Raw genomic sequence first — 12,081 nt, forward strand, 5'->3', positions numbered from 1 at the left:
TCCACCTTAGAAACATTGCTAAGCTACGTAATATGCTATCAGTTTCTGATGCAGAAAAGTTAGTTCATGCATTCATGACCTCGAGACTAGATTACTGTAATGCTTTATTAGCCGGTTGTCCTGCATCCTCAATAAACAAGCTACAGTTAGTCCAAAATGCAGCCGCTAGAGTTCTTACTAGATCAAGAAAATATGATCATATAACACCGATTTTATCATCACTACATTGGTTACCTATAAAGTTCCGTATTAATTACAAGGTATTGCTACTGACTTATAAAGCCCTAAACGGCTTAGCTCCAGTCTATTTAACGGATCTTCTATCACCCTATAATCCATCGCGCTCTTTAAGATCAATAAATTCAAGGCTTTTGGTCATACCTAGGATATCCAGATCCACCAAAGGAGGGAGAGCATTTTCACATTTGGCTCCAAAACTCTGGAATAGCCTTCCTGATACTGTTCGTTGCTCGGACTCACTCTCCCAGTTTAAAACTAGATTAAAGACGCATCTTTTCAGCCAGGCATTCATATAATATTGTTAATCTCACAGTTTCAAACTACAATCCGGCCTCTAGTTCATAAATGCCAGAGGAGAACTGGCCCCCGACTGAGCCTGGGTTCTCCCAAGGTTTTTTTTTCTCTCCATTAGGTCACCTGATGGAGTTTTAGGACACCATTAAGCCGCTTGATGGAGTTTTTTCGGTTCCTTGCCACTGTTGCCTTTGGCTTGCTCAGTTGGGGATATTTTGGGGATATTTAATTTTATTCTATCAATCAATAAATTCCACTAGAAACAAACTTTGTTGTATTATTTTATTTTAATACTGTGAAGCTGCTTTGATACAATCTGTATTGTGAAAAGCGCTATACAAATATACTTGATTTGATTTGATTTGATTTAATATCCCATGAGGCGACAAGAAAGGATTTATGATTGGCATAAATACTTCGTAACTGATGCTGGTAAGTCACATAATAATGACAACATGATGAATGTGATATGTCCAGATTACATTCATACTGCACACACTCATCCTATATAGAACTTAATTTTGAGTGGTCGTGAAGTATCTTCTCAAGAGACGGTTTCGATTTCGCGATTTCGGACACAGCCCCAGAGTTTCAACACACTACTAATGTGTGTGTGTGAGAGAGAGAGTGTGTGTGTGTGTGAGAGAGTGTGTGTGTGTGTGTGTGTGTGTGTGTGTGTGTGTGTGTGTGTGTGTGTGTGTGTGTGTGTGTGTGTGTGTGTGTGTGTGTGTGTGTGTGTGTGTGTGTGTGTGTGTGTGTGTGTGTGTGTGTGAGAGACTTGTGCTGGAATTATTTAAATGAGGAATAATGTGACTTGTTTGTTCCCGGAAGAACACTCAAGACTGTTCAGAGACAGTGCGCAGAGATACCAGAGAAACATTTCCTTTGGAGTGACTTTGTGCTTTGTTGCATTGCAGACATTTTTCATGAAGAGCAATATTACATACTAAAAATTCACAGATTTACCTCATGTTGCTAGACTTGGCACTGGTATGAATGGCACATTTGAGGATCTCTCTTTGATAAACAAAATCAATGCAAAGCTCAAAATAAGCTCAAAATAATCTACATTTATTCTCAGCTAAATCAATCAGACCAAAGGGCCTAGGCATCACACAAGGGAAAAAAATTGCTTTGATTAGAACTGGTTGATCTGGATCTGCTGAAGAAGCGTTTGCTTCCTTATAAAATCAGAAAGTTAGTGTGAAAATGTTTACTTCAACTTGTTTACAACTGCGCATTGATAATACAGAGAGAAGATTGTCATATTTTCATGTGAATATGCTTATGAACCTGCTTATGTTTATTTTAATAGCTGAAGTCCTGAGGATGTGTGACGGTATGGTTTGCTTTTCTGTTGATTTAATGATTAAATACAGTTTACGTAAATATACTAACAACAGTTAGTTTATTTAATGATTTTAATTGAACAAATTAATTAATTCACAAACAAGTTTTGTTTGTTTGTACTTGGATCAGATTTGACATTATTATTGTTTACAGGATAAGTGTAATGTAATATGTTTTACATATGCAAAGTAATGTGGGATTTTCAGGGTTTAATGTGCATAGTCCCTCTGGTCCTCTGGTTTCTCATCTGGGATCTTCAGTGGTTTTGCCCTGTTATGTTGATAAACCTTTACCAGTGAAAGATCTGGAGGTGGAATGGAAAAGAACAGACTCAGAGACTCTGGTTCATCTGTATCAAGATAGTGAGAGTCGAGCAGAGGTCCAGCAGCAGGATTATCAAGATAGAGCTCATTATTTTACTGATCAGATTCAACATGGAAACTTCTCCCTCCGTCTGGACAATCTGACAGCAGAAGATGAGGGAAATTACACATGTAAAGTTTACAGTCAGCAGGATTCTAATGAGACTTGTGGTTCAAATAAAAGATGTTGGTAAGTCTGAACTAAAATTTATGTATAGAAATTTTATAACTGAACAGAACTTAAAACTTCATTACGTGATACATTGTTCTTTCAGAGCGTTTGGTTGTATCAGGATCAGATGAGTCTATATCTGCATCTGTGGGTGAGGACGTCACTCTGAACTGCTCTGTAGACTCTCACATCAAACCTGAATACATTGAAGAGGTTTCATGGCAGAAAACAGTTGAAGATGTAGAGATTCTGGTTCTGTTCTATGAAAACAATGAAGCTTTTCCAGATTCATCAGATGAGCGATACAGAGACAGAGTTGAGTTCTTCACTGATGAAATCCCCAAAGGAAACTTCTCTCTCAGACTGAAGAGTGTCAGAACTGAGGACAAAGGAGTTTACATGTGTGAAGTGTTTACTGGTAGATTTTCAGCCAATGCAACTGTAGTACTGGAGCAACTGGGTGAGTAACAGAAATACAATTAAATCTGACACATTTGAATATAAACATATTGGCAAGGACAGGACCAGCCCTAAACATCCCAGGAAACATAACCATTCATTTCATGAGAAAAAAAAAAAAAAGTTTTTTTTTTTCTCATGAAATGAAAAGGTCCCAAAAGGTTTTTCTTTCTCACACATAATGGTGTTGATTCTCTGTATTTTTGCATTTGGATCTGCACTTCTACTCTGCTTCATATCTACTGCAGGTCACATAATGAAGGTTTTTCATGTCTATAGATGTTCAAAACATTTTTATGTTTCCAATTTGATTTGTTTCATTCCTTACTGATGGTGTTTTTTGTTTTGTTTTGTTTTTTACCCTAGTTTTGCGTCTTCAGGTTTTGCTGATGTTTTGTCCAAATATGATTTTGTTTTTTGCTTTCGTCCTCTGGGGTTTTGCTGAAGGTGAGTATTTCAGTAGAGCAGATGACATCAATATGAAAAAAGCACAATGTTTGATTTTAACATCAGCTTTATTGCCCAGATAACTGAAAATGTTTTTCAGTGTTATGTTTTAATAATGTAGCAGTGACTCAAGATCAGAGAGTTAAAAATCGTTTTTCTTTCTTCCAGATATTTGTAAATTCATTAAACTCTGATTGTGTTTCAGGATCTCTACATGAGACGGTCTCCTGTTGTACTCTTTACATTACGAGGCCTCTGATGCTGTTTTGGACTGCACCATTTTTAAAGGACTTTCCAGGTTTATTCTGTGGATATTTTGTTATAATAAAATGTAAAAAAAAACTGAACCTTTGTTAAAGCTGCAGTCCGTAACTTTTTCGCATTAAAAATGATCCAAAATACATTTTTGAGCAAGTACATAACCAGCCAGTGTTCAAAACTATCTGCATGCCTTAACTCGATTCAAAACGGTAAGCTTGTAATAATGTTTTTAATTCACCAGTGGTACTGCACTCAAAAAAAAATTTGTGTCTAAAAATAAGATTTATGTATTTGAATTGCATAACAAATTCCCATGCATTTGGATTACATAGTTTTAACATAAACCAATCAATAATCTGAATGTGATTCATATTTTTAAGTCATATCTAAATGAAACAGATAAGATGTATGTAATTGTATTAATAAACTGAATGTGATTTATATTTGTCAGTCGTATGTAAATGAAACAGGTAAGATTTATGTAATAGTACACAGAAAAACACCCATGTTAAATTAACACTGCTCAGTGTTCATATGTGTGCACACTACAGAGTTAAAGCGGTGTTGAAGTTAATGAGATAATTAAGTGATGATTGAGCATTAATTATGAACACCTGCTGTTAACAAGCAGAATCACTGAAGGAAAGAGAAACACAAGAACTACAACTGACTTCAGCCACAGCCTTAGATGAAATCAACTGAAGAGAAAATAAGACATTAAATCTGTGAAGATCTCAGCAGAGGAGGATTAAACAACTCCACAAACAGCATTACCAGCTTCACTTATTACTAACCAGACTGACTTTATTTCATTTCCGTTTTAATGAAATCAATAGTTGTATTTTAAAGTCACCATGATGGTGGTTAGCGTTTGCTTTAGTTGGGCTCTTGAACATTGACTCTTTAATATAACATTTTATCTGGCTGCTATAATTATGTGTTTATAAAACACATTTGTTGCAGCGAAAAAGCCAAGAGAAAAAGAGATCAAGTGATATTGGCTGTTAATTGATGAAGGTGTAATCATCATATTGTGGCCTGAATCACTTGTCTTTTTCAGTGTCTAATGCTTTGATTATTGGGCTTATGTGATTTTGTTTTATTTATTATAGTAGCTGTGTGACCTGACAGCATTAGATCCAACAGTTAATCAAATAATATAAAGAATTTTAAAAACATTTAGTGCATTAAACTTTCTCTTCTACATTATTACTTAGACATCAAGAATCAGTGTATGACTCTCAACAATGGTGACAATCAATGAAATGCTTCATGCTGCAGTGCATGCTGGGTACCACCAATCAAAACTCACCCATATCTCCCAGCATGCATTGCGGCATTAATAAATTATGCATCAGGATTTTTTGTATCTTTTATCACCATTGTTGAGATTCATATGCTGTTTCTTGATGTCTGTGTGAGTCTAAGTAATGCCATAGATGAAAGGTTTTTGTGCACTAACTATAAAAAAATATATATATATATTGTTTGATAATCAACACTGTTAGATTTCCTGCTGTAAAATCAAATGGCTTCTGTTATGAATAAAACAATATTAAAATGCATTAGACACTGAACAAGATCAGCGAATGAGGCAATTACATGATGATGACTTTGTCGTCATCATCATCAATAAACAGCCAACATCACTTGATCTCTTTTTCTCTTGGCTTTTTTGCTGCAACAAACATGTTTTATAAACACATAATTATAGCAGCCAGAGAAAATGTTATATTAAAGAGTCAATGGTCAAGAGCCCAACTAAAGCAAACGCTAACCACCATCATGGTGACTTTAAAATACAACTATTGATTTCATTGAAACGGAAATGAAATAAAGTCAGTCTGGTTAGTAATAAGTGAAGCTGGTAATGCTGTTTGTGGAGTTGTTTAATCCTCCTCTGCTGAGATCTTCACAGATTTAATGTCTTCTTTTCTCTTCAGTTGATGTCAATCTAAGGCTGTGGCTGAAGTCAGTTGTAGTTCTTGTGTTTCTCTTTCCTTCAGTGATTCTGCTTGTTAACAGCAGGTGTTCATAATTAATGCTAAATCATCACTTAATTATCTCATTAACTTCAACACCGCTTTAACTCTGTAGTGTGCACACATATGAACACTGAGCAGTGTTAATTTAACATGGGTGTTTTTCTGTGTACTATTACATAAATCTTACCTGTTTCATTTACATACGACTGACAAATATAAATCACATTCAGTTTATTAATACAATTACATAAATCTTATCTGTTTCATTTATGTATGACTTAAACATATGAATCACATTCAGGAGTATTGATTGGTTTATGTTAAAACTATGTAAACCAAATGCATGGGAATTTGTTATGCAATTCAAATACATAAATCTTATGTTTAGACACAATTTTTTTTTTGAGTGTGGTGGATTTCTGTGGGAAATTCAAGCATGTCTTTGCATCATTACATCACATCTGTACACATCTGTGGATCCAGAATGGTTCAAACAACAATCACCAGTGACAACTGGAGATTCACCCATTGTAAAACGCAAAAGACTTTGCAGTGGCTACAGAAAAAAGAAAAAAAAAGTCCACCAAAAGTATTTTATTTTTACTTTTATGAACAATAATTCACAATAATATTTACTGTTGTTGGTCCATAAAAGATATATTGTTCTGTGTTATAAGATAAGCTGTGATTCTGTCTGTTTTAATGTGCACATTAAACATTGAATATTGAGATAAAAATTAGTTTATGTGTGTCTGTGCTATAGTTCTTCTCAGACACAGCTGGACAACAATTGTACAATTTACAGGAGCTGATAAAGCAATGATAACAGCCCTCTTTGTGTTAATGCTTCTGCTGTGTCTAATTAAAGTAATTAAAGATAGGAACATTTGATATATGATCAATCAATATTTTTGAAGGCCATTTTCCCACACTGACCACTGATGAAGGAACATTCCGGTTACTGACAAAACCCTTGTTATATTGAATGTTGACATACGGGGTCACCTCTGTGTAGTAGAAAAACCACCACTCAGTCATTCAGTTTTATGCTGAGGAGCAGAGATATGGTCCTGGCCATTCAGCGGGCTGGTTCAAGGTTGTGGCAGACGGGACATAATGTCTCCATTCCTTCCATCAGCGAATGAGGGTTGCATCAGTAACCGAGACGTTATGTTGAATGACGACATATGGGGTCCCTATTGAATGCGCCACAACCACTAAACTGTGTTATGAGTGTTGGAGATACAGATGCTGGGAAGCTGTAGCATGCCCTTTTGGCAACTGCTGTCTCTAAATCATAACCTACCCAGCTCCCCATGTAAGCCAACAATTTTAGTCCTCTATGCCTACGGGGTGGAAGAGACAGGGCTTACCATGGAGACAGTCATAGCTGCACTGAAAAAAATGATACTTTGGATTAACTTAAAAAAATGTATGTAATTTGTTACAGCTCATTTTTTTAGATTTTCTCAAATTGTATTTATGATTTAGTTAAAACCATAAATTTTGATTTAATGTCAAACCAAAATTTAATTTTTTTCCAATTCAACTCAACTCAAGAGTGTTAAGGTTAATGAGATAATTAAGTGATTAATTGAGTGATGATTGAGCATTATTGAAGACACCTGATGTTAACAAGCAGAATCACTGAAGGAGAAAATCACAAATTGTAAGTTACCATTATGGTGATGGCTGTTTGCTTTAGTTGGGCTCTTGACCCTTATATGTTTACTTTAGATTTTGCTTGTCTGCTGTTATTGATTTATAACAGTCAGATGAACAAAGAGACAATGTGATCTGATGGTGTTGGTTATGTTTTGACAATCATGTAGTGATCCAAAAAATGACATTTATTGAGATGGTTTGGTTTAACTTGTTAATTACAGCAGCTCTGTGATTCTACAGCATAGGATTTTCAGTATTTTTCATATAGCCTAATCCAAAATATTTCATAAACATTGTTCTGATCAAAAGACTTTCAACTGAATTTGTTTAGAAACACAGACATCAATTATCAGCCTGTGAATCTCAACAATGGTGACAATAATAAAGCATGTTGCAGTGGCTGCCACCAATCACAACTCATTAATGGCTCCCATCATGCATTGCGGTATGAAAACATTATGATCTGAATTGTCTATGTAATTTACTTTTCCTAAATGAATATTCTGCTCGTCACCATTGTTGAGATGCATAGACTGAATCTTGACGTCTGTGTGTGCCTAAAAGAAAGATCTTTTTTTTTTTTAAACAACTTTTAAGAAATCCTTTGTATATTATCAAAAATTCTGGATATTTATGCAGAATCACAGTTATTCTATAATCAATCAGAAATAATGGTCTTAATGAGTTCAGTGATCAAGTTCAAATGATGATAGTCATAATATAACCAACACCATCAGATCACTTTTTTTCTTTGTTCATCTGGCGGTTATAACTCAGATACAAAGCCAAACAAATTCTAAAGTAATATGGCTCAAGAGCCCAACTAAAGCAAACACTGATCGACATAACGGTGGCTTACAATTTGTGATTTTCTCCTTCAGTGATTCTGCTTGTTAACATCAGGTGTCTTCAATAATGTTCAATCATCACTAAATTAATCACTTAATTATCTCATTAACTTTAACACTCTTGAGTGTTAATTTAACACTGGAGTTTTTGCTGTGTACAAAGAGTACTTTGGGTTAAGGTAAAACGTTGAGTTGGAAAAAAATTTAATTTTGGTTTGACATTAAATCAAAATGTATGGTTTTAACTAAATCATAAATACAATTTGAGAAAATCTAAAAAAAAATAGCTGTAACAAAATTACATCAATTGTTTTAAGTTAATCCAAAGTATAATTTTTTTCAGTGATAGAGGGCATAACACTTACTTTGAGGCAAAGTGAAAACAGAAGGTATAAACTGAAAATCACAATTTTCCATTGGACCAATGTAAATATATATTTTGAATGAATTGCACTGATGTTTCACTTATTTGCTGTTCCTTTTGTATGTTACCTCAAGGGAAGTGTGCTTCGGTTCTCTATTCCCATTTTTTTTTCAGCCATGACCATAGTTTGTTAAAGCTGGGGAAGTGTACCTCATCCAAATAGAAAGTGATGGTACTGAGGCTACTTCCTACATGTAAGGGGAAACATGTGGATATACGAATGGACTGACATGTGGGGCAATGCTATAGGAAAGGTAATTCAGGTTTCGCCAGCTGGGGAACTTATCTTGAGAGCTTAGAAAACGCTTGTGTCCCACTTAAAGGGGAATGGCGCTGCAAGCAAGACACCAAGCCAGTCTTACCACTCTTTACCTGTTTATACACAAAACATGGAAAGAAACCGTCTCAACCTGGAGATTGTAGAACCTCGCAAAGGTGTTATTTCTTGCCCAGCCTGTTGGTCTGCAGATGTCCATCAGAGAGGTGCTCCACTATCCAGTAAACCAACCTCTTTTTGGAGACAGCATTTCCCTTCTGCTGTCCTCCTTTTCTTTGAAAAGATGCTCATTGTCCATTGTTTATTGTTGAAGCGCTCAGAGGGGAATCACTGCACTTATCTGTGCAAATACCTTAGTGAAACACCTCTGAATGTGCCAGAGTATCACCAGCAAGAGGGCTTACATCTTTTAGAGGTGAATTGGAAGAACGATAGTTCATAAAATGGCCACTTAGCTCCAAAGCAAAAATCTGAATGAGTGAGCTGCCAGCCTGCTTATAAACCCGTATGTCCCGGGTTTATTGAACATGACTGACAGAAAGGGAACCATATCTGTCCTTTATGAATATCATATTAATTTAAATGCAATCATGGCTGCAGTTTTGTCTTATACAGAGGCCAGAATGCAGTTTTTTTTCACTTTTCCCCCAAAATGTCATGATTGTCAGTTTTTTTTTATTTATTTTTTATTAAAAAACTCCACAAACCAGCTTTCATTGATCTGTCTTCTTCACTTTTAGTTGATATAGTGATGTGTTTCCTTATTGTTCATTCAGTTTTGCAATGATAATTTATGCAAATGTTTCTGAAACATTTATGTGTGTTTTGATAATTAATTTTGTGTTTAGGAATAACTAACATCATTGTGGAGATAAAGTCAAGCAATGACGAGACTCGTAAACGGATAAAACATGTATTAGAGGGTTGGGAGCTTGCAAGCTGTCGTGTTTTGCCTTTACTACAATTTATTCTTTTGTTCTGCTGTTTTGGAGCTGCTAAAATAGGTAACTTGATGATCTCATTTATGAGAAATGAAAAGTAGAGGATATAGAAAAGATAAACATACTGAATCAAAATATATAACCTAATCAACTTCATTACTGTAATACAGTATGTATAATGTGATTATAATTATCAGATGTGCAAAAATAACCTTCACACTCATAACACAGAGAATACTTAATATACACTATATTGCCAAAGGACACCCCTCCAAATCATTGAATTCAGGTGTTCCAATCACGTCCATGGCTCCAGTTGTATAAAATCAAGCACCTAGGCATGCAGACTGCTTCTACAAACATTTGTGAAAGAATGGGTTGCTCTCAGGAGCTCAGTGAATTCAAGTGTGGTACCGTGATAGGTTGCCATCTGTGCAAGAAGTCCATCTGTGAAATTTCTTCATTACTAAATACTTACTACTAAATATTCCATGGTAAACTTTTAGTGGTATTTTAACAAAGTGGAAGCAATTGGGAACAACAGCAACTCAGCCACAATGTTTTAGGCCACATAAAATCACAGAGCAGGGTCAGCGCATGCTGAGGTGCACAGTGCACAGAAGTCGCCAACTTTCTGCAGAGTCAATAGCTACAGACCTTCAAACTTTGTGTGGCCTTCAGATTAGCTCAAGAACAGTGCGTAGAGCTTCACGGAATGGGTTTCCATGGCAGAGCAGCTGCATACAAGCCTTACATCACCAAGTGCAATGCAACGCATCGGATGCAGTGGTGTAAAGCACAGAGCCACTGGACTCTAGAGCAGTGGAGACATGTTCTCTGGAGTGACGAATCAAGCTTCTCTGTCTGGCTATCTGATGGAAGAGTCTGGGCTTGGAGAACGGTACTTGCCTGATTGCATTGTGCCAAGTGTAAAGTTTGGTGGAGGGGGGATTATGGTGTGGGTTGTTTTTCAGGGGTTGGGCTTGGCCCCTTAGTTCCAGTGAAAGGAACTCTTAATGCTTGGCATGCTTAAAGCATGCCAAGACATTTTGGACAATTTCATGCTCCCAACTTTGTGGGAACAGTTTGGGGATGGCCCCATCCTGTTCTAACATGGCTGCGCACAAAGCAAGGTACCATAAAGACATTGATGAGCGAGTTTGGTGTGGAGGAACTTGACTGGCCTGCACAGAGTCCTGATCTCAACCCGATAAAACACCTTTGGGATGAATTAGAGCGGAGACTGCTAGCCAGGCCTTCTCGTCCAACATCAGTGTCTGACTTCACAAATGCGCTTATAGAAGAATTGTCAAAAATTCCCACAAACACACTCCTAAACCTTGTGGAAAGCCTTTCTACACAGCAAAAACTCCAGTGTTAAATTAACACTCCTGGGAGTGTATATGAGTCCACACTCAAGAGTGTTGAAGTTAATGAGATAATTAAGTGATTAATTTAGTGATGACTGAACATTATTGAAGACACCTGATGTTAACAAGCAGAATCACTGAAGGAGAAAATCTCAAATTGTAAGCCACCGTTATGGCGATCATTGGTTGCTTAAGTTGGACTCTTGGCCCTTATATTATTAACTTTAGATTTTGTTTGGCTGTTGTATCTGAGTTATTACTGCCAGTTGAACAAAGAAAAAAGTGATCTGATGGTGTTGGTTATATTATGACAATCATCATTTGAACTTGATCACTGAACTCATTAAGATCCTTCTTTCTGACTTCGATTTATATTGTTGGTTACAGCATAACTGTGAATCTGCATAAATGCCCAGAATTTTGATATAATATAAAGGATTTCTTAAAAGTCGTTTAAAAAAAAAGCATTCTTTTAGGCACACACAGATGTCAAGATTCAGTCAATGCATCTCAACAATGGTGACGAGCAGAATATTCAATTAGGAAAAGTAAATTACATAGACAATTCAGATCATAATTTATTCATACCGCAATGCATGATGGGAGCCATTAATGAGTTGTGATTGGTGGCAGCCACTGCAACATGCTTTATTATTGTCACCATTGTTGAGATTCACAGGCTGATTATTGATGTCTGTGTTTCTAAATTAATTTCTTTGAAAGTCTTTTGATCAGAACAAAGTTTATTAAATATTTTGGATTATAAGCAAAATACTGATGATCATATGCTGTAGAATCACAGAGCTGCTGCTAACAAGTTAAACCAAACTATCTCAATAAGTTTCAGTTTTTTAGATCACAGCATGATTATGTCAAAACATAACCAACACTATCAGATCACACTTCACTTTGTTCATTTTACTGTTATAAATCAATAACAGCAGACAAACAACAATACAATTTAAAGTAATCATATAAGGGTCAAG

General features: G+C 35.9%; 1 protein-coding gene across 1 annotated transcript in view; it reads left to right on the plus strand.

Moving 5' to 3' along the window:
• Nucleotides 1-728: 728 nt before the first annotated feature.
• LOC311081323 (junctional adhesion molecule-like) overlaps nucleotides 729-12,081 on the plus strand; it is a gene marked incomplete at its 3' end in the record, with an annotated part of 93,297 nt that continues 81,944 nt past the window's right edge. Inside the window, 3 exon segments of the mRNA XM_084111836.1 lie at nucleotides 729-2,413; nucleotides 2,415-2,436; nucleotides 2,522-2,878. Of these exon segments, the coding sequence (XP_083967962.1) occupies nucleotides 2,066-2,413; nucleotides 2,415-2,436; nucleotides 2,522-2,878 (727 nt within the window). The 5' untranslated portion in view covers nucleotides 729-2,065.

Source organism: Abramis brama (genome assembly GCF_963993115.1).
Source record: "Abramis brama genome assembly, chromosome: 1".
Taxonomy (NCBI): domain Eukaryota; kingdom Metazoa; phylum Chordata; class Actinopteri; order Cypriniformes; family Leuciscidae; genus Abramis; species Abramis brama.